Source organism: Botryllus schlosseri, chromosome 12 (genome assembly GCF_051294905.1).
Source record: "Botryllus schlosseri isolate E-star chromosome 12, Bs_hap1, whole genome shotgun sequence".
Classification (NCBI taxonomy): domain Eukaryota; kingdom Metazoa; phylum Chordata; class Ascidiacea; order Stolidobranchia; family Styelidae; genus Botryllus; species Botryllus schlosseri.
The window spans coordinates 8,019,542-8,044,271 of NC_137247.1; the positions used below are offsets into that span (position 1 = coordinate 8,019,542).

The 24,730-nt window shown below is 40.2% G+C and overlaps 1 protein-coding gene across 1 annotated transcript in view; it reads left to right on the forward strand.

Annotated features, from left to right (window-relative positions):
- The window catches only part of LOC145452470 (uncharacterized), a 99,321-nt gene that overhangs the window by 33,458 nt on the left and 41,133 nt on the right, over positions 1–24,730 (forward strand). The window contains exons 7-11 of the mRNA XM_080330654.1: positions 7,008–7,190; positions 23,422–23,531; positions 23,609–23,702; positions 24,336–24,382; positions 24,440–24,534. Of these exons, the coding sequence (XP_080186780.1) occupies positions 7,008–7,190; positions 23,422–23,531; positions 23,609–23,702; positions 24,336–24,382; positions 24,440–24,534 (529 nt within the window). The remainder of the gene's footprint in view (positions 1–7,007; positions 7,191–23,421; positions 23,532–23,608; positions 23,703–24,335; positions 24,383–24,439; positions 24,535–24,730) is intronic.

The window sequence follows — 24,730 nt, forward strand, 5'->3', positions numbered from 1 at the left end:
GTCTTTATAACTCTCGACCGGTTAGTAGGGCATATTCAATGAGTGTGCCCATGGTAAGAGGATTGACCAGTAATGTTTCCAAGCGGAAAGGAACGGCGTCTCTAATTTGGTCCCGCAGATACTGTCGAGGGCCTTCATACTTGGTGCAGTGAATGACGTAATGCTTAACGGTTTCAGGTACGCCGCAGTTTTCGCACTCTCCAGTATCGTGAATTCCTAATCTATGCAGATGAGCGTTCAGTTTGCAATGACCGGTTTGCAGGCGGATAAGTATAGCATAGGCTCTTCTTGGCAATGATAGCACCGGGGCATGGAAACTCGACGCTCGGAACAAATTAGGGTAACAGGAATTCGCTGCATTGCTGAAAAACTCTGATTTCCATTTGGAATCGCAATGCTCTTGAATGAGGGACTGGCATTCCCTCGCTGTAATCTCAATGGTGCTGTTGGGAGTATGCTCGGATGCCGCTTGTTTTGCCAGCTTGTCAACAGTCTCGTTACCGCTGATTCCCTTGTGACTTGGGACCCAAATTAACGTGACTGAGATGGCATTGGAAGATAATACATCACATCTTTCGGCAATTTCCCGAATTATTTCGTTCTCTGTGTGGCTATTTTCGATGGCCGCCAAGGCACTAAGACTGTCCGAGAGAATAAGTAGATCGGCTGATTGTGGGCACTGCCCAACTGCCCAAGACAATCCTTCTCGAATTGCAATCAGCTCCGCAGAAAAAATCGAAATTCTTCTGTCTAACGTGAACTTACCAACTTCCCCTACATCCTGAACATAATATGCTGCGCCACACGTTTCCTTTGATTTTGACCCATCAGTAAATATCTTCGTATGGTTTTGAAAATGATGACAGAGATATTCCTTGCATTCGATCTGAATTTGGAGAGGATTCTCCATTTGCTGTGTGAGTAAACACAGATGAGTATCTACTACACAGTTTACAACCGACCACGGAGCAATTGGGCACGTTTTACGAATGGTGATTTCCTCGAACAATGGCAGTCGTGAGAGCATGTTGAAAGTACAGAATAGCGGAGAGTCCGGGAAGATCTCAGGCCAAGAGTCTTCAATAATGTGGGAGCAAATATTTTCATTGTTGGCGGCAATTTTACATCTAGCTACTGCGCATGCACGCAAGTGGCGTATGTGTACCGGCAATTCCCTGCACGAGTGCAAAAGTGCGTGGACGGGAGTGCTTCCCATTGCCCCGCTGCATATTCGCAATGCCTTGTTTTGAATTTTTTGAATTGTTCCGAGTACATATTTTGGAGATAAGAGATATGCTTCAAAGCCATATTCGAAGACGGAGCGGATAAGTGCTCTATACAATGAGAGAAGACTTGATTTTGAGGCACCCCATTGTGTGCCGCACAGCAGGCGAAGTATGTTCAAGCGTTTGTTGCATTTATTCACTACAGAGATCGAGTGTTGTCTGTAAGATAGTCGTGAATCAAAAATGATTCCTAGATATCTGTATTCCTTTTTAGCTGGCAGCAGACAGTTCGACACTGACAGCTGAACCGGTGGTGTTTTGCGTTTCCTGGTGAATAAAACTGCCGCTGATTTTTCGACATTTATTTTGAAACCCCACTCGTCACACCATTTAGATACTTCGTTGAGGGATTTCTGTACGTCGGATAAAAGCGTATCGATAACCAGTCCGGATTCCCAAAGACAAATATCATCTGCGAATAGGTTGATATTGGAAGTAATGTTTCCTGGCAGATCGTTCATCATGACCGTGAAGAGTAGGGGGGAAAGCACGCTGCCCTGTGGGGTACCATTTTCGATTGAAAAAATTTGCGAAAATGTTGACCCTAGTCTAACTTGCATGGTTCGTTCGGATAGGAAAGAGTCTATCCATCTTATGATATTTCCGGAGAGGCCCATTTTCACCAGTTTTGCTAACATCCCACCGCGCCACATGCGATCGTAGGCTTTCGCTAAATCTAGGAAGACGGCAACGGCAGATCGCCTATTCCATAGGGCTTTGTACACATCGTCGTGGAGTGACAAGATCGAGTCTCTGGACGATCGATTGGTTCGAAAGCCGCTCTGTGCCGGGTGAAGCAATTTGTTCATTTCGAGCCAATAACGTAATCGATAACATATCATGCGTTCCATAATTTTGCAGAAGTTACTTGTCAGGGAAATCGGTCGATACGAGGCTGGATTACTTGGTTCTTTGTCGGCCTTGAGCAGTGGTATCACTATCGAATGTTTCCAGATTTTTGGGCCCTTTCCGTCAGACCATAATGAATTAATACATCTTAGGATATATTTTTTGCATTCGCTGGGCAGGTTAGTGAACATTGGGTAACACAGTTTGTCCTGTCCTGGAGAAGAGCTTTTTCTATGTTTGAGTACCCGTGTTAACTCTGTGAGAGAAAATGGAGAGTTAATCTCGTGAACGCTCGAATCATTGAATGCTGGGATAATTACTTCGGATCTCACTATTTCACGTCGGCGCTTAGTTGGTTCATCGATTGTGTCCCCGCTACTGATTGAGGCGAAATGTGCACCCATAGCGTCTGCTTTCATTCTGTTGTCGGTGATACCGATGCCGTCCGATTGAAGTGTGTGAATATGATTCCACGATATGTTACCGCTCATGGAGCGTATGGCTCGCCAGACCCGTGTTAATTTGGTGTTGCTGTCACATGAAGTACAGAAATCTTGCCAATGAGATTTTTTCGCTTGAAGCACAACTTTTCTTGCTTCTGCACGACGTCGCTTGAAAGCTATAACGTCTTCTGTTCGGAAGCTGCGCGTTTCATTTTGCAATATGCAGCTCGTTTTAGTCTAATTGCCTTGGAGCATTCCTTGGTCCACCATGGTATGCTCTGTTTTACTACTGGCCTGGTTAGAGGGATGCTGTCAGATGCTGATGATATTATTGCGTCGGTAATAGCCTCCACTGTACAGTCACCAGCCTCCTCAATCATTGCGAAGTATGTGCCACTTGCTTTTCTAAATTTTTCCCACTTGGCCCTGTGGAGTGACCACGATGTGCAATGTCCTTCTGTCGAATCGGATCTGCGCACATTTACTGTCGTTGCAATAATGTAGTGGTCACTGCCCAGTAGGTGGTCCGAGACCTTTGTTGACATCTTGTGTGCTACATCTTTCGATGCAAGGGTCAAGTCCAGTAATGATGTAGATCCAGGATCTGGCATCGCAATATTCAACCTCGTTGGTTTATCTGTGTTCAACACTACCAAATCCATTGAACTAATAGCGAAGTGAAGATGGCGTCCGTTTTCATTCATACGTTGGCTTCCCCATGTAGGATGATGTGCGTTGAAATCGCCTAGCACTATAGTTTTTGTGTCACATTTTGAAAACAACCGCTCTACCATTGAACGCGATATTTGACGGTTTGGCGGGATGTAAACGTTTATAATTGTCAATCCTGCCGTTTGTATTGCTTGTGCCTCAATGGGCCCCATATCGGATAACTCGACCTCACTGAACGATAAGCCTTGTTTTATTAAAAGACACACTCCGCCTCCATGGATGTTCCGGTCTTTGCGCACTAGGGTGTAGTTAGCAATTTTTGGTTTATACTTGGATACGAGATGCGTTTCCTGAAGTGCGATCAGTTCTGGTTTGTTTGTATTAGATTCAATGAAATGTTTCAGTTCGTTTATTTTTCTGTATATACCTCGACAGTTCCATTGTAAAATTGTTAGTGGGAACATTCCATTTCGTTGTCTCTGCTCTTACGTATCCCTGTTAAGTCTATCGCAACCTCGGACGGGAGATTTTGAAACCCAGATGGGCTTGGACTGAGCTCGTGTAGTGAATGTGCTGCACTGCTTGTACTTGGCACTAGTGCTGTTTGATTTGTGACGGGACTTGGCGCATTCTTGGGCATGCTCCTGTCATTTGCGGTGACAGGATTTTTAGTCATCATTGATGAAGAACTGGCTGTACCTGATCTTGTTTGTACCCTGTGAACGTGATCGGAGATTTGTCTCCTCGAAAAATCTTGTCGAGTGTTTTCCACTGCGGAAGAGAGTGAAAGTGCCGGAGTTCTGAAGTTTATTCCTAGATTCTGTCCGGCAGATCTTGCTATGGTCTCAATATCTAATCCTTCACCCTCCGCGATAGAGGTCAATGTACCTCGAATTACTTCAGCGACAAAGCTGAAGAATTCCACGGCCGGTATGGAAATCATTTCCGAGCTTAGATCACTAACTCTTTGTGTATCGCCACTAGGATTAATGTCGCGATTCGGCAACGACGGAAATTCGGTTTCAGATACGATGTTCGGTGCGGACTGTTGATTTTGCAACGTTCGTTTCGCATCCCAGTAATTAATGTTCGAGTTTGTCATTATTGTGTTAAGTTTGACCTCTTGTCGGTATCGTGCGCATCCTGCGTAACCCGCTGAGTGTGAACCTCCACAATTTACACAGTATGGTTCGTTTTGACAATCTTTGTATTCATGTCGCTTGCCGCATTTTGTACATCTCTTGGTGCTACGACAGAATTTTGCTTTATGTCCAAAACGGTTGCAATTGAAGCAGCGGACAGGAGGCGGGTTGTATTTACGGATTCGGAAATTCATGAAACCTAACTTGACGACTATTGGAAGGATAGTCGATGCGAAACACAGCAGTACCGATCTACTGTCGGTTATCCCTGAACTCGTACGATACGTGAATCTACGTACAAATGTAACTTTCTGATCGGTCAGTTCATGTTTAATTTCTTCAGCCGTCATGTCTAATGGCACATCGGAGATTACACCCCGAACCTCAACTGCTCTTGTCCTGTATAACTCAACTTTCACAAAGATAGGCTTTTCTTGCGTGCCCAGATTGTCACAAGCTAGTAGCTTTGCAAGTTGTGAATCATTATTGCATTCTACGGACTATAGCTGTTAAACCGAATATTTCGAGGTTTCCCACCATCCCATATCGTATGCTTCGTCTGTATGGGGTGGTGATCGCCCGTAGGCTCATACAACATGTTTTTGGAAAGTATTTACACAAGTATGGCATAATTATACAACGTGAAAAAACAAAATTTTGTTTTTTCAAAAAAAGGCACTAGTTTAAAACACTGATAACTTTGAACCATATGTTATAAACAACCATTTGCTTTAAATGCAACCCCGCATACAAAAACTTCACAGTCCTTTCGGTGAGATTTTACGCGATAAAGGTTGAGCTGGCATTTTCTATCTTTGGGCTCGAAACGTCCCTAAGTCTCAACCTTGTAAATTCGATCTCATATCGAATCGTTCCATCGAGAAATTTCACCAGGATAGGGGATGTTTTCGTAGCATCTTGTAGGGGTTTACAATATCACAATATTAAGCCCTCTCCATCCAATCTGACCCCGATCGCTTTAAAGATATTACCAACAGATTTCTTTCCATCCTCGTTTTCCTTCTTTGCAATGCCTGGAAATTCCAATAAATCAAGGCGAGATATACGGTCGAGCTCGTCAATAACAATAATAATCGTTGAGTTATACTTTCATCTGAACAAGACACACACAATGTACAATGCGATAAGACACAATGCGATGTACTGAACAGCTAGGGAGTTGCCGAACGACGTGCAGTTGCAGTCTTATCGAGTGACATCCACCTCGGCCTAGAGTGCCCGCCGTCACAATTCTTTTCGATGTTGATCTTTTTGAAGCCGCGGGCTTTTCTAATTCTTTCCATTTCTTGTGAGTGCTTTCGTCGTCGGTTTTTTTCGGGCTCTTTTTTTTCGCCGTAAAAACGGCGACGGTGGGGGAAGAGGAGCCCAGATAAACCTCCCATGGGAATCGAACCGGGGCCGCCCGGTTAGTAGACGCTTATCGCCACCACTACGCTATATGCAAAAATTGTTTCCGTAATTTCTTTGATTTGCGTTTCCAGTCCTAAGATCATATTTGTGGACGGTGTCGTCTACGTGTGAAGCATATGCTTTTCAGTTTGCTTTTTCAAAGTTCCAACTTGGTATCTTCTGGTTTAGTGACCGTTCCGGTATACACTCAAAATATGTCAGGATCACGTAATGATCACTGCCGAGAAGTACGTCCTAGACGAATGTGCTGTATCTATTGGCAATGTCCGACGAAGCTATTGCCACATTGATCAAACTCTACCTGTGTTGAGCATTAGCAGACAAATTCATTCATTCATTCAAATGTAGCCTAGAAATGAGTACATACAATCTCAACAGCATAAATATATTTCTCATCCAGAGGATTGGTTAAAAAGTTATATTGTAGTAACCAAAGTAGTTGGTCATGTCAGGGCTATTTGCCGCATCAACGACCCAAACGCTAATAATGTATTTTCCCACTATAAGCAGAAGTGGTTAACGCAGTCAGCGTTGCTACTCAATTAACAGAAGTAACGCCGTAACTTTTTACTCATAAACGACGAAGTAGCATTTTCTAGACGTGTCAGTACTACTTCAGGGGGAAGTGGAGAATAGGAAATCTGAAAATCACCCGAGCAAGTAGTTTCTGAAAGTAGATTTGGTCAGGTCTTAATATGCTTTGGGGGGTTCATCGGTGGTGGCTACTTACTAAATTACAAAATGCATCGTGGCGAACAACGCCGAATGATTATTGACGCTACAATCAAGTATATGTAGATCTTGAACAACATAGTTGGCCGTTACTACAGTGATTAGTCGTGGATCCATGGTACTTATACCGGATTCATCGATAAAGGGGATTCAAAATTATCCCCAAACCACTGTCTAGTGTCTACCTTCGAAATTCCAAATTGTAAAAAGAAAGTGGTTTTGTCTACAAAATTGTAGTTGAAGTGACACGAGTCTAAAATCTTGACTAATTGATTAAATAGCGAAAATATGATAAATCTACTTGAGTACTTTTACATAGTAGAGGTGCTTCGTTACTGATCACCTCTAACTATCGGTTTTGTGTTAATAATCATAATAGGTAAAAGGCCATTAAGAAACCACGCAGATGAAAATCGACTTACTATGAATAAAAACTCGACCATTATTTACAGTGAATGTAACAGCCAAAACGAAAGCCGGCCAAACACCGCTACATTACGCCGCTAGGAGCGATGCAGTTGAAGCGTGCGAGGCTCTTGCAAAATGGATGACTGAACCACCCATTGATCCATCGAAATCCATTGATGTCGGGGATAGAAGAGACCGGACGCCGCTTTTCGCTGCCGTCGAATTTGGTGAGCTGACTGAGTTTGTGCGTTATGGCCAATTTTATCGTCGACTTTATTGGTCACTTTACGCAACCTTATTATGAATCCTGATCCCCAGACCTGAAGCAAGGTCTACGTTTGTTCTCAGCTATTATAGGACACCGCTTTAGCGGATCGCATGACGATGCGAGGAGGAGCCTTGATACAGCCCCGCAATTTTGGTTGGAATTCTGGAGTCGAACTGGGTCTTACATGAACTCCGAATCCATTGGCGTTTGAACGGCATTACGTACTACTATAAAATCTTGTCATCATGGTTTAGTGATACGCTTTCAAATTCCGATGAGAATTGAAATTATGGATCTTCGGATTTTCATCTCATAGCAAGGTGTGCAAATGACGACAACGACGCCTTTCTGGTGCTATTTTCAGTTTTCCCACCCATGCCAGCAATGCTCCCTCTAATTCTTCACGCGCGCACTCACCAACTCACTGCGTGGTCCAAGGGACACAGTGCGTAACCACTAAATAAAGGTCATCACTTCGGCTTTTTTTGTGCGCGCCACACTGCACAGCTCAGAGGGAACATTGGACGCCAATATATTGGGAATTACACCGCATCAAATTATGGGTTTCATGTTTCCGTTGGCTAGAGGACAGATGCTTAAATGTATAAATGTGTTTGTCACAATCATACTACGCCAGTGCTTTTCAACCTGTGTGACCGTTCGCACTGATGCGAATGAAAAAAATTGCGGTGCGAATGACGAAGGTGGTACGACCGGTGCGAATGAAAATCCAGATCAAGTGCGAATGACGAAGGTGGTGCGAATGGTGCGAATGAAAATCCGGATCGAGTGCGAATGAAAATCGTGATTAATTGTTAATTCTTCTGATGTGGAATAATTCTAATAGACCTAATCGGAAATTTAAGGTCAGTGTAACTTTTGTAGTGGCGACGCAATTGTAAAACATAATACGATGGACCACTAATCGCAGATCTCACAAGCCATAGTGAATTAATATTCTCGCACTATAATTATTACGTAACCAAAAGCCTGGTTTGGAAGCTGGTGTATAGTGGCAGACATACAGTAAGCCCGTCTGAGTCTGCGACGAGCTGGAAAAATGACGTCTAATTGACTTTCTGCTTTCTTTCGCTAAACAATCATCATATTTTCGTAATAACTGCTCGATTAGCACGAGGCACGAGGATGGTAGTAAACACCATCATTACAGACTCACATTTGTAAGTTACTGTAACGCAAAGTTTTACCCCTTCAAGGCTTATTAAAGGGGCACTGCGCTCTAAAAATGATGTGGTCTTAAATTGAAGAAAAAAAATAAAGAAACATTTTGGCCGCAACCATTTTCTTTAGAACGCCAACGTAAAGGAGCTTCAATTTAATGAAATTTCCACAGGACCAGAACGCTCCAGCGGTCGCGGCTGTGCGTCATCGTTTCTTAACCCGTTGACAAAATTTATTGCTCGTTATCTTCATTGTCGCACTTGCTCGACCCGATAAGGCAGTCACTTAGAGAACGAACTTCAGACAGTTGTCAGCCGATATTATGGAGGAATTATGTCACACGCCAGGGCGGTTTAGTTACGTTAAGTATAGGCGTACGGTACCGGCGCTCAACCAGCGTTACAATTCATCATCCCTAACCGCAATCCAACGGTACGCACACCCAACCTGAACCCACAACTCAGCCTACACAAAAAGCATACCGGTATATATCGCCAGAGAGGAATTGGTGGCCAACGTCACGCACAACTTTTCATAACAACATCGTTTGTTCAAAGCCGTATCTAAACCGCCTTGGCGTGAAAACATATTTACTTCATAACATTGGCTGACAACTATCTAAAGTTCGTTCTCATCGAGACTGACTAATCGCGTAGAGCAAGTGCCTCGGTGAAGGCATCGTGCCCTTATCGAATGTAACGTAATGTTTACATTCGATAGTGCCATGTAACGGGTTAAGATATGACGCGCTGCCGCGACCGCTGGAGCGTTCTAGTCCTGTGGAAATTTCATTAAATTGTAGCTCCTTTACGTTGGCGTTCTAAAGAAAATGGTTGCGGCCAAAATGTTTCTTTATTTTTTTTCTTCAGATTAAGACCACATCATTTTTAGAGTGCAGTGCCCCTTTAAAGTATGTACCGCAAAGGGTATAATTAACACGGTGCCAGAGCTATCTGTTATGTATGTATGTATGTATGTATGTATGTATGTATGTATGTATGTATGTATGTATGTATGTATGTATGTATGTATGTATGTATGTATGTATGTATGTATGTATGTATGTATGTATGTATGTATGTATGTATGTATGTATGTATGTATGTATGTATGTATGTATGTATGTATGTATGTATGTATGTATGTATGTATGTATGTATGTATGTATGTATGTATGTATGTATGTATGTATGTATGTATGTATGTATGTATGTATGTATGTATGTATGTATGTATGTATGTATGTATGTATGTATGTATGTATGTATGTATGTATGTATGTATGTATGTATGTATGTATGTATGTATGTATGTATGTATGTATGTATGTATGTATGTATGTATGTATGTATGTATGTATGTATGTATGTATGTATGTATGTATGTATGTATGTATGTATGTATGTATGTATGTATGTATGTATGTATGTATGTATGTATGTATGTATGTATGTATGTATGTATGTATGTATGTATGTATGTATGTATGTATGTATGTATGTATGTATGTATGTATGTATGTATGTATGTATGTATGTATGTATGTATGTATGTATGTATGTATGTATGTATGTATGTATGTATGTATGTATGTATGTATGTATGTATGTATGTATGTATGTATGTATGTATGTATGTATGTATGTATGTATGTATGTATGTATGTATGTATGTATGTATGTATGTATGTATGTATGTATGTATGTATGTATGTATGTATGTATGTATGTATGTATGTATGTATGTATGTATGTATGTATGTATGTATGTATGTATGTATGTATGTATGTATGTATGTATGTATGTATGTATGTATGTATGTATGTATGTATGTATGTATTAAATTGATTGCAAAAATCCTGCGATCATTTTTACATATCCAAGGTCATTGTGTTGGGTACTGTAGTCAATAAGCGAGACACGCAGAAAGTAAGTCTTTATGATGAGAAATAATGATAAGATTTGTCCGACTGTTTTTTTCTGGAAAACATGGTCGAAGTCGGTGGGATGAACTGGTGCAGGTTTGCACCGAGCAAGTTCAGGCCTATGGGAGACTCATTCATTTCGAGGCCAACCCCTTCTGCGTCGTGGCACATAAAGACGTAAAGTTTTGGCGAACAAACCGCTGATAAGTATGTGTGCCAAAACCTCGGTCTAAAAATGACCGATGCTGGATGGCCAAACCTTTCGAGATGGGTTGGATATGCTCCGCTGTCGGCATGGAATAGTTCCGTTCTTGCAATCTGAATAGACAGTGGTACAACTGCAATACGCAGTTTTGTAGAGCTGTGTTGGGTAGAATTGTGGTGTGCTCGTTCTGTATGTCATACATGCGTGCAAAATCGTAGCATATACGACTGTAATATTAAAAATGAATTCCCTTTCATCGGGTCGCGACATGCCACAAAAACTCAGATTTTGATGGTAGACTAAAAGCTGCTTTACCGTTATTAAACTGTTATGAATTTTCAAGTCAGATTGTGCTAAAGAGTAGAACACACAGTATCGTAAGTTTATTTGCTCTTCTCATAAACTCGCGAGAGAGAAGTTGGAGCAACGTATCATAAGTAGGGCTGGGCACAATGATTCGAGTACTCGAATCTGAATCGAGTATTTATTTTCATGATTCGAGTCGAGTAGTTAAAGACGAATTTTTCGAGTACTGAAATTATACGCTCTTCGCCACTGAAAGTTATTTCATCAACAAAAGTTATAGCTTCAATACTATTTTTCACTTTGTCAGACATGAAACCTTGATTGGCCGTACCGCAGCATACAAAACAGGGTATAACGTACTTGTACAACGCCACGAACGTTACTAGAAATATCACATTTGCGAAGGCATGATTATCCCACAACATTGTCACAAAGTTCAATGAAATCGGCATGGTCGAAAAATGCTAAGTATCGTTAATGTGATGGCTAACGGGCATCGTGTTCTTTGTGTTGGCATAAGAGGTACTTATTTGAACTTTGACATATTACATTCTGTTATGACGTCATAATGAGTGATACTCGAATACTCGACTCGACTCGAAGCATATTACGTGATTCAGAATCGAATCACTCAGGTACTCGAATTTGCCCAGCCCTAATCATAAGGTAGCGAGCTCTTATGTGCCTCCTTTCCTTGATCGTTTTGCACCTTATGTTTCAAAGGCATGAGGCAAAAGCCTCAACACAAACATGTGGATTATTCATCTTTTCGACAAACTGGAGCCTCCGGGACCTTTGTGTCAGCTCTCAAAAACGATTTCTGCCGGCAAGCATTTGTCACTCGCTAAAACACGCTGTATTTTGGATAGGAGTGCGATACAGATTGTAAGACCTGGTCATCCAAGCACCAGTAGACGTTCTTTTACAAATTCCCAACAACATTGTTTGGCCGAGAAGCAGTGGCGGCTCGTGACAATATCGGGTGGTGGGGCAAGGGCCGCAAGCGACTTGTTATCAATATGACGTCACAGTAGCGTTTTTCAACGTTCATGATGGCCACATGAATTTCCCGTAAACAATGATTTTTAACGTAGGTGCCGCGAGAGGTTTGCCGGTGGCGTGACTTGAAGTGCGGTAACAAATGTTTTATTCATTGTAATGTCAGTTGTTTCGTCAGACTGAATAGATAGAAATTCAGCGTCAACAATCTCGGTGGTAAACAAATGCTGTAGATAGATGTGATATATCGAATCAAGCACATCATTTTGAATAGTCTTTGAGGTACCCTTAGCTACTGTCGCGGTGTCGAGATGTTCGCGCAAAATGCTATCAATGGAAACCGTGTATTTAATTAGATCCAAAAATACCCCCCTATTGAGAGAGCATTCCTTCTCATCGTGGCCTCGAAGGGGCAATTCATGAACTCCAATAAATTTAATGGCATCAATCACCCGAGAGAGAACATGCCTATTCTTATCTACAAGCTCATTGTGCTTGCAGACTGATACGCGATAACTTGAGCTGCGACATTACATTTACTCCGCCAAACAATTTATATTTAACTGCACTAGCCATGTGCACTTGGGATTTTTGGTGCGTTTTCAGACGCTCTGACAAATGCTTCAGATCGCGATAACCAATTTTGTTCCAACAAGAGCCACTGCTTCCGGTACCAGCACTGTCGAATAAAAGACAGTAAAAGCAAAACAAGGCGTTTTTATCCTCGCCATAAGTAAGCCATTCATTTTTATCGAAATGCGCTGAAGAAAAGGCACGTGTGCGTTTTCCTCCGGCGTACGATTGGATCAATGGGCAATTTCTAGGCTGATACGGACCTAGTCGCTTTACCTCTAATTTTTGCTCTAAAGGCAGCTGGCTAAACGGCGTAAGGAGCAAAGATTCAACACGATTCATGTTCGCACTTGACCTGACTACTTATCTGCAGAAATGGAAATGACTATAAATCGAGAGATTGCGTATGCCTAACTGGAAAGGTCAACGAGTTCGGACACATACGCAATTGTTATCTCATAGATTGGACAAGGAAATGTCATATTGAATCCAAAACATCATTCTGAAGAACTACGGATAGCAGCCTCGGAAATTCGGTCCCGGTACAGCTTGGGAGATTCTGGCCTTGAGGCTGGAGACTGTCACACGACACATACGGCTTACGGTCTATAGTGTCTATATGTCTGCTGCAAAATCGCCTTCGGAAAATATATTACCGAATAAATACGTGGATGAAAGCCGAAAACTTGGTACACTGTTACATGAAATCATCGAGAAGTATAGCCTCATGACCGTTTTCGGTATGGTACACTGTCAAAATTAATACGAACAGATCAACGCCGAATTTTGCGTAATATTTACTGAGGAATCGGCTGATCAACAGATCAAGCGATCAGCTGTTAGCCGCCATCGAAAACGAAACAGCTATCGCGCTTGACAGGGGTTGTAATTGTGAGCAAATGGCCCGAAGGCCACCATTCCACGGTGAAATTGACATTGGAGAATATAAAATAAAACTAAATATTTGAATGCAAACCGAGGATGTTAGTAAACTGTTTCATGATATCATCATCTCATCACCTATCTCAGTATGGAACACAGATACACCGGCTTTTGCGTGAAATCCGCAATGCGTTAGGTAGGCTAAGTGTCAGATCAGCGCACATCTCTACCATACTCGAACTTAATAACGAAATTGCTGCCCTAATCATTGAGTGTCAACCTTGAGACTTGGCACAGCGTTCAATACTAAAATCAAGACATACCATGTAAAAGTTCATGACGGATCTAGCTAAGGAGCATCGTTAAAATCAATGGAGACCAATACCGGCTTTGCGTGAAATATGTTTGCGATACATGACCGATCAGCACACACTCGACTTTGGAAACGGAATTACTACCCTAAACTTTGAGTAGAAACCCTGAAACTTAGGACAGTGTTAAATACCACCATCACGACATGACATATCAAGTTTCAAGAATTATCATGGTGTGAAACACCATCAAAATCGACCTGTACCAGCAACGGTCGACTCAACGCATATCACGGTATCCGAGTTCAGATATAGATACGATTGTTACATCACACCTTAGGGGCGAGCAAGCATATTTGCCCCGGTTGCTCGGCCATTTTACGAATAGGAGAGAGTAACGCAACGTTTCTTAATTGTGCGCAGCTTTGAGAGAATAGATAGTGAAAGCTTGTTATGAGCGCTACCGGGGCAAGCCCCGGCTAGGCATTCACAAAGCGAAAACACAGAAGAGAATTCGATTTTCGCGGAGACTTCGCTATGTATGGGCATTTGCAAGCGAAAGCACAAGAAGAACGCGGGTTTCGCTGTGATCTCGATATATATTGAGCGCTGTGCGTCTATAAATGGTTAAATTGTTATTGAACAGAATTTTAGGTGGGGCAATGCCCCAGTTGCCCTATAGGACGAGCCGCCACTGCCGAGAAGGGTTTCAGTGAAATGGTTGAAAGCAAAACGAGCGAAAAAAGTTGCCTTTTTAATGAAACACTTGATTGTTTGTTTTTGTGGTATTCTTGGCGTTTGTCGACTACTATGGTCATTTACACAAGACCAGGCCGATATTCGTCATTTTTATTCCGTAACTGCCGACTTATAGCACGGTCCACTTCTAAGCCTTTTGTAAGACACCGCTTGCGCAGATGAGGTGGCGAGGTGGAGCCTACATAAACCTCCAACACTTAGGTATAGGAATTCCGAAGCCGACCTCGGTCGGACTCGAACCCACAACCCGTTTGTGTTGCAGCCGCGGATTATACCACTGCGCTATCTCGCCACCAAAATAAGACACTTAATACACTCTAATTCGAAAGCATCGATTTAGACACAAAATTGTGCATTCAAAAATGCAATATGGGACAAACACATAAAGTCGACCCAAATCTTTCGCCGAAGTGGTGTCATAATATGTGCAAGTCCACACTTCATCAGATAAAGTTACGAAATATGTGCTTCTGCTCTCATCTTATCATCTGTCGCCGGCTTATGATTACTATGAAAGAGTTTACGTATACATTTTAATAGTCCGGTAAGTCGCCGCACGAGTTGTGAGATCAGTAAGATTGAGAGGGATTGTGAGGTCGACGCTGGAAACGCTGCTGAAATGTAATCGTAATGTCACTGGTAAATGACCAGATCATCCAGGGTAAGGTACGGTACACTCGTGTGCCGATCATGACGTCATCGGTAAACCCAATGACCCTAGGGTCCGTTTGCTCCCGCTGGGTTATTTGCAGGGGAGGAATTAAGCTGCAAGATATAGATTCTCAAATGATGCAGCATTTCTATAATAGATGCTGAACGGTAATAACGACTCTCGTGTAAGTAATGCGTGCTTTTAGCCCCGTTTACATATAGCTCAGAAGCAATGTTACCTCTAATTTTGACGAGTCTGCAACAAGCGCTCACCTATTCACTGCGCGGTCCCTTGGACAACAGTGCGTAACCACTAAAAAAAAGGTCATCTCTTCGGATTTTTTGTGCGCAACTTATAATTTATGTGAGCAGAGACCGTGTCAGCTCAAATCAATTGCACACACGCGTACCTAATAGGGCACATTGCTCAGGAGCCATGAAGTGGACTTCTGTTTCATCAATGTCGCTCCATTATTTCAGTGTGTCGCTTTCTTGCATTTACTAGATTTTGTGAACGTTTCTCTTCTCATTTTATTTACCTACCAAACTGGCAGAAGAAAGTGATCATTTCAACCCAATTCTATATATCATTGTTACAACCACATGATTGTCTGACTTGACTATGACTTCCATTATATTGCGTTTCCTCATTATTGATCATTGATATATCAGCAGTATAGCAATGAAGAAATCAATCAATCAATCATTGTCATCACCATGTAATTTTGAAGTACGTTGTTTAGTAATCGTTAGTGTTACCTGGCTATTATCAGTGCATTCTGCTTTTGACTGTTGACTGAATAAACATCTCTGTATTTCTCTATTGCTATCCCTCTCTCTCTCTCTCTCTCTCTCTCTCATTCACGCTTCACATCTCTCGGTAACGGCGGGAACTCAGTCACGGTCAAATTTAAATGGGAGTTACGAAATGCAGTAACTGAAAAGAGAATCACAACAGGATCTGAGGCCGATAACGCTTTATCAGGTGAGTTGTAGGATTTGCTGCTTGATTAACCTGGAACTGTGTGAACATTGAACATAGATGTACCATAACGTCCTGATTTGTCAGATTTGTACTGATTTCGACTCTTGTCCTGATTTTTCGGCAAACATTGTTCGGCGTTTTCCGTAACACCTTGGACGTTTCGCATGCCACTATCTGGCACAAGTTTGAACTTGACAGACCGTCACAAAAGTACAGCTAGTTGTTTGAAAATTTTATGGCTTAACATGCGCGCATGTTGAGTTGGTTCTAATTCGGGGGTCTGTTAATTTCCAAGTTGCGCCACAAACATGTGTTCTAATTCGGGGTCTGTTGAGCTCAGACGTGTGCCACATTTTGTTTTTGGGTGCTGAAAATATGGTAGGCCTATGCTTTGATTGACGCTGTTTACGTTATGACGGTGCAATAAACACTCGAACTGAAAGAAGTCCTCCAAAAATAAATGATTATTAAATGCTTTTCAATTACATCATTATTTTTGATAAGGCTATAAATCTAAGTTAGAATGAGCTGGTGTAAATTCGTTTTCGTCCCACGCCACGGAAAATCATTTCTGCTGCTAATGTAATTTTTGGTTTTCCTGACTACGAGTCCATGAGGATGGCTACCATGGATATAGTGCATAGAATCAGTGAATGTGAACATAATACTTGTGCCGTTCCAAAAGGAACCTGTATGATGGTATACTGATCAAATCTGAATGGATCATTAAAGGTTAGTAAACTTATGATTATGTGGAAAAACCCATACATGTCAACGACTAGACAGCATGTCGTGACGACAGAATTTGCTATCACTTGTTTCCATGAGTTAAGCTTGTTAACCATAGTGGCAAAACCTATATTGACCTATTCAGCTCTATTTTTATTCAATATGCATTATGCAGAAGTCCCATAAAGGCAATTCTACATAATCTAAATCTTGTGCTTTCGATTCACACATGGATTATTGGCAATGTAATTTTACCTAACATATTTCTTTCAATTCCAGGCCCATTCAGTCCAATTAACGGCCACAAAGCTGAATCCTCGACACCTCGTACTAGCGCACCATGAAAATGGTGACCTGCAGTCATGGATCGTGGCGAATGGCATCCGCATAAAGGGATCGTCTCACAATAAAGCGAAACCATTTGAGATGGTGCTGGATCTTCTCGCGTGTTATTATGTTTGTGACCCCGCATATCCAAAAGTTTTCCAGATACTGTCAATTTTACAGTATGTCCTGATTGGAGACGAAAATTTGGGTTTCAATCCAACAAGCTTCTTTGTTTTATGAGCAGATTCCAGAAATCCCAGTAATGATTTTGATTTCGTTTGCTGACTTGGACAACTATACAATTCTAGTACTAGTCTAGTTGTCTAATTAGAGTGAAAAAAATGTGTAGCTAAAATTCTGATTATACTCTAATTTTGAAAAAAAAACTAGCTATAATTATAATTCTACTTGAATTCGTGAAGTGCTTCGTCTCTCTCATTAGAATCTAATTTGTGAAAACAACTGAACCTATAATTCTAGTTGTACTCTAATTTGGAAAAAACAGTGTTGCTGTAGTTCTAATTCTACTCTATAATTTGAAAATAACTGTTACTATAATTCTGATCCCACTCTAATTTCGAAAAAAAAAACGAGCTACAAATCTAATTCTACTCTAATTTGGAAAAAGCTGTGTAGCTATAAATTCTGATGCTACTCTAATTTGTGAAATGTTTCTTTGCTCTCAATCGAATCTAATTTAGAAAAAAACTACCGTATAGCTATATTTCTAATTCTACTCTAATTTGAAATAAAAACTACCCCTAATTGGATTCTATTCTAATTCAGAAAATATACTGCAGTAATTATTCTGATTCTACTCCAATTTTTCAAATGTTACTTTGCTCTGATTCGAATCTAATTTGTGATAGCAACTGTGTCGCTATAATTCTAATTCTACTCCAATTTGGGAAATGTTTTTTTTGATCTAATTAGAATCTAATTTGTGAAAACAACTGTGTCGCTATGATTCTAATTCTACTCCAATTTGGGAAATATTTTTGCGTTAATTAGAATCTAATTTGTGAAAACAACTGTGTTGCTATGATTGTAATTCTACTCCTATTTTTGAAATGTTTTTGCTCTACTTAGAATCTATTTTGTGATAACAACTGTGTCGCTATAATTCAATTCTACTCCAATTTGAGAAATGTTTTTTTGATCTAATTAGAATCTAATTTATGAAAACAACTGTATTACCATAATTCTAATTCTACTCCAATTTTTGAAATGTTTTTTTGCTCTAATTAGAATCTAATTTTTGATAAGAACTGTGTCGCTATGATTCTAACTCTACTCCAATTTATGAAATGTTTTTTGCACTAACTAGAATCTAATTTGTGATAAGAACTGTGTTGCTGTGATGGTAATTCTACTCCTATTTTTTAAATGCTTTTTGCTCTAATTAGAATCTATTTTGTGATAACAACTGTGTCGCTATAATTCAATTATGCTCCAATTTGAGAAATGTTTTTTTGATCTAATTAGAATCTAATTTGTGAAAACAACTGTGTTACCATAATTCTAATTCTACTCCTATTTTTAAAATGATTTTTTTTTGATCTAATTAGAATCTAATTTGTGAAAACAACTGTGTTACCATAATTCTAATTCTACTCCTATTTTTGAAATGTTTTTTGCTCTAATTAGAATCTAATTTGTGATAAGAACTGTGTCGCTATGATTCTAACTGTACTCCAATTTATGAAATGTTTTTTGCACTAACTAGAATCTAATTTGTGATAACAACTGTGTCGCTATGACTTTAATTCTACTCCAATTTGGGAAATATTTTTTTGCACTAATTAGAATCTAATTTGTGAAAACAACTGTGTTGCTATGATTGTAATTCTACTCCAATTTTTGAAATGCTTCTCTGCTTTGATTCAAATGTAATTTGTGGCTGCAACTGGTCGCTATAATACTAATTCGATACCAATTTGTGAAATGTTTCTTTGCTCTAATTAGAAAGTAATTTGTTAAAACAACCGTGTCGCTAGGATTATAATTCTACTCCAATTTTTGAAATGTTCTTTTGCTTTAATTAGAATCTAAAATGTGATAACAACTGTGTCGCTATGATTCTAATTCTATCCCAATTTGGGAAGTGTTTCTTTGCTCTGATTCAAATGTAATTTGTGGTTGCAACTGTGTCGCTATAATTCTATTTCCACACCAATTTGTGAAATGCTTTTTTTCTCTAATTATATTCTAATTTGCAAAAACAACTGTGTCGCTATAATTCTTATTCTACACCAATTAGTGAAACGTTTCTTTGATCTAATTTATGATAACTTTGTAGCTGTAGTTCTTATTTCTATTTATAAAAGCTTAAGTTTTTCAATTGTGCAATGTGCCAGCTAGAAATTCACACATTTTCGCCTGCAAATGAATGTTCTGTATTGATCTTTCGTTGCAATAAAATCTTTTTTGAGCCTAAGCTGAGTAAAAATTCATGGATGGCTGGTATTAATTTCGAGCTCTGCACCAGTCAACATGAACACACCACCACTAAACACAGGATAGCCAGGCACACATCGGCTCCAGCACGTTGTGTGGTAGTTATAAAAAACGGATTTGGCGTGTAAGTTTGCGTTCCACTGCACGCATTCGAATTTAGAGTGTAGCTTAAGCTACATAGTAGCCCATTTGTTGCACATCTGAAAAAGATGTTGTTAAGTATGTTCATCTTCTTTTTAAATAACAATTTTCGATTAGTTTGTGCGAATGAAATTTATTTTACAAAAAAAATGCGAATGGAGCTCAAAAAGGTTGAAAAGCACTGTACTACGCTATGGTCTGACAGCTCGATGTTGGGCCAGAAAGTGGCGCTGACTTTATCTGTACGCAACGCTATTCGGGGAAATTTGGCAAATCTGCGCCTTCATTGGCAGTGTATGGAATACAAACAATTATGAAAGTAATTAGTTATATAGGCGATAGGTGTAAGTATTAAAATTATCAAATTTTATCCACATAAACTATTTTAACTTACGAATCTGCATTAGCGTAATGAACCTACTCCATCAGAATTCACGGAAGCAAACCTGTATCTAATTCGAAGGGTATAGACACCGCGTCACCACAATCAGTCCATATGAATTGGAATAGGCCTTTTGCAGGACTTCGATCACGTGACTAGATACGCATAGCAACAACAAATTGGTTAGCAAGCTACTTTCTCGCGCACCTGCTTCAGTGCTAAATATCGCATAGTGTACTGTTGATTTCTGGTTGTAAACGTTTCGGAAATTTGTTGTAGAAGTCATCAGAGATTTACCTATGCTAGATGTCAATCCTGTACAAAGCACATAGAATGATATCGTCAGAATTACGCAGAAATCCATCGGTAACGTAGTCGTATTACGGTACTCAACTCTGATCATATGTACTTAAATTTATGCATTTGAAGTAAAGCGATTGGCTTATATTCTGGTAAGAGTATTTGTTAGTTCAAGCAGTACTATTTGTCTGTTGTGGAGCCTGATTTTGGATGGAAGATATGGCTGGAGCAGCCGGGACCCGCAAGGATCAGGATATACTGTCTGCTGGTTTGGGTGCTGGCGTGCTGCTATAAAACAAATGTCGCTGAACACATCGGAAGTATCTTTTGGGAGAACCTGCCGTCAAGACTAAGCAAATCAGTGCACTTTATTGTTGCCTTATACAATGCCGATTTTATCAGCACTACTTCGCAACTGCGATTGATGTGGATTTGGCAAATCACACTCGATTTTGATAAATAGTTGATGTCACATATGTGCGATATTTAGCGAACTAAGGGAAGTAACTATCATATAACTCTTAGAGCAGCTCAAACGCAGTGACAAGATCGGTCGTCCTATACCCAGACGTGGTCAACGTGGTCATTGTTGGGAACCGAGTAGAAGTAATGCCTTAATTCATACTCCAGTACAAGTAGCACTAATTACTTCCAGGACATGTCCAAAGTACTTCAAGTGGAAGTAGAAATGAATTTCTGAAAAGCGGTCAAGAAATTCGTTACATGAAGTAGATTTGGTTGAGGGTCACTTAGTTTTAGAAATTGATGCCATGTGACAACTGTAAACATTGCATGTTGCATCTTCTTGATCAACGCAAAAGGGTGATGACACCACAAATAAGTGCAATTTTCAAAAATTAATTTAGTTACGGTGGTACTGGGGCTATTTTGCCCAGTTGTTATGACAACCTCACGCTTGAAGGGGATGCAATCATTCGCCCAAGCTACTTTCTAGTTGACAAAATCCCAAACCTGGCAAAAAAGTACTACCTAAAATGTGTCAAGTAGAAGTGGAAGTAGCCTAAACTCATAATGATGCTAGTACTCAGGTAAAATAGTACTTCGTTGCTGACCCCCTCGGTGTATTGGCTCAACCAACTCAGAAACATCCTCTAAAGACGACTAACATTGTTTCTTTCGCATTGACTCCGTAATATTCTGAATTTATGATATTCTTTGATTCATTGAATTTACAAATAAACTTGCAAAAAAGATCGATTTATTAATTTTTGTGCAGTCGATACCCAGAGCATAAGAAATAGTTGAAGAAAAATGGATGTTAACCTTATCAAGTTCAATAACTGCCGAGAGTGTTATGCGTATGTATTTTCCTCTACCTCCATAGCCACTTGTCTAGACATATTCATAGCATCCACGGAATAGCGCTTGTCTTGCTGATACACAAATGAAATATCATTTTCAAAGCAGACATCAACATCGGGAAAGAAGTTCAGGACAGTTTGTCAGTGGTCAGATCATCTGCTGACATTTTCTGTTGGCATGAAATAACGCTGCCTTCCACCGCATGACCAAATTTTATGTGGTGATAATAATTGGCTCCAGGCTGAATTCTTGACGAGGGCATCATTAATTTCTTAGTTGCCTATGTTCGGCTCTCTTGGGATAATCCATCAGATCATTAATCCGTATGCATGTGGTATAGCCTCAAGATATTTGCACTGTGCCATAGAGTGAAGTAATCCAATCCAGGCAATCAATCAAGTAATCCAGGCCCCGGGGCAGTTTGTTTCACCCTCAATTGGAGCTGATGATCATTTTCCTTCGGGTAGTGGCACTTGGCAGCATGACAGAATGATCAATAACTTGTAATATAGGTGTAGAGGTCTAAATATTTTGAATTGTTTAACTGAGAAGTCATACAATAGCTTAGGATATTTAATATATATATGGTATGTAGCACATTGCATGAATTCATAACACATCAACGTACTGGCACTGGCAGTCATTGTCTCTTGGGCTTAAAAATAGCAGTATCCTATATATATTGCAATCGATATCAATCATCAAAATGCTGCAATGATTACCAACTACCGCTACAATACAACTATAGTATACTATCCACAGATTCCACACCTAACTTGATGCTGCAATAAATATCACGCAGTCAATGTCCTGCAATGTCGAATTTTGTGTCATAAAATCATAGTTGACTACCAAATAACGGCTACAATGTCGATCATTTTGACGCAAGGAGTTTACATAGTTCATGAATCAAAGACATCCAACATATTTGAATCCTTGCGCATCTCCATGACACTCGCGAACGTTTACAGCCCGAAAACGATAATATACTGTATCCGAAATACGGCTACGTTAACGACGGATTTCTGCGTAATTCTGACGATATCATTCTATGTGCTTTGTACAGGATTGACATCTAGCATAGGTAAATCTCTGATGACTTCTACAACAAATTTCCGAAACGTTTACAACCAGAAATCAACAGTACACTATGCGATATTTAGCACTGAAGCAGGTGCGCGAGAAAGTAGCTTGCTAACCAATTTGTTGTTGCTATGCGTATCTAGTCACGTGATCGAAGTCCTGCAAAAGGCCTATTATAGATGATGCGAGAAGTCACAATAGTTATCGAGTCACAGGGCTATATAACTGCTATTTATTGTTCACCCAAAGGTGTTGACTCACTCTTAGCGAAAATAATGCGTATTCCCACCTGTGTACCACCCCTGATAAGCGGGTGTGAATATACACCCAAGGTACACGAAACCACAACATCTCAGACTTATACAGCGGTATAAATAGAGTGCAGCATTTTGGTCCGAATTAGCATGCACGTATAGGAACGTAGGAATGTGCACGAAGGCATGTACGATTTATGACCGCGATATAATTCTGTTTTAGGTTCTGTTTTCGTGTGCCACCCTTTTCGGCTCTTTGGGTGTGAAAACACACTCTACACTAAGAGTGTAGTATTTACCATGCGAATACAAATAGGATTCGTCATTGATAAATCAAAAATACGAATACCCTGCCTATATCCACATAGCAGCCAACCCCTTTTCGGCATACATTCACCAATCACATTCCTTTTCAGGAAAATGTAACTCCGCGAAATGGTTGGTTAAACATGGAGCCAATTTAATAAAGGAAGATAAATCTGGTCGGTCATGCCTGACGCTGATGGTAAAAAAGATGAGTCGTGTGGTGAATATATTAATTGCTGGCGTTGCGCCTGCGCAATGTGTATGTCCAGATTTTGTACATGTTCCATGATTTTCCAGGCTATGCTCGCTCTCAATCGCTTTCACGAGGTTGATAAGCCTAACAGGAAAGAAAGGTTTCGTTTAGGTGAACTTGGTGACCTTCTTTTACCCGGTAAGATATCATATGCTATGCTCCGTAATTAAGATTATCCGATGTCGAACGGCGTCGCTCACTCCATTTTCCGATAAACTCCTTTGGATATATACCAATTATGAACGAATTTAATATTACCTGACCCGACATTTTCGCAATATAAATTACAATTACATATCCGAAACTGACTCGACTCGATATGGTGTACGAGCCAATTTTATTTTATTTTATAGTAGTTCAACATTCCATTAGCAATCATAAGTCTCAAGATAAGCAATTTTAATTGTGTCCAATATTCGTTTGTTATATACCTCAACCCTGCGGTTCAAGCATCGGACAATTCACTTGAAAAATAATGTCCATGGTTAACTTTGTTGAGAACACGACTCGTAGAGTTCCGGGGTTCCAAAAGGGTTCCGGTGTTGGTGACAGCTGTTAAAATGTTCAGTTTGATGATGTGGACGCTAGGGCTATGATAATGCATGGTGCGATCAATCTGAATGAAGTGTCGCTGCTAAAATCTTATGTGTATTCCAATATCATTTATGACTTTTCATTAGAGTAGCCTTGTGTGTGGTCAAGCCGTATTGCGGCTCGCGTGTCCATAATTTTAGCTGCACTCGGATTTATTTTATTGACGATTCATTTCAGCCAATGTTATCAAGAGCGACGGAGATGTCAAACGTCACAAAACACGGGTATGGACACATACATTTTAGGAAATAATTCCTAATGACAAATCGACTTCTATCTAGTTGTTGGAATACATTGCTGACTATGGTGAACTCGACGTCATCATGCACCCTATCATTTTGAAGATATTAGAGGTCAAATGGTTGAGTTATGGGAGGTATATACCAACTTCTGTATGATTGCGATCGACCGTGACGAAACGTCACAATGCACTCTCTTCTAACAATTGTATTTATAATTAGTTTATGCTTCTACCTAATACAGTGGTTCTTAATTTGGGCCACAGAAGACCATTCCCCACCCTCAACCATGGCTGTGGAGTAAGAGTCGTGAAGTCGGAGTAGGAGTTCTGC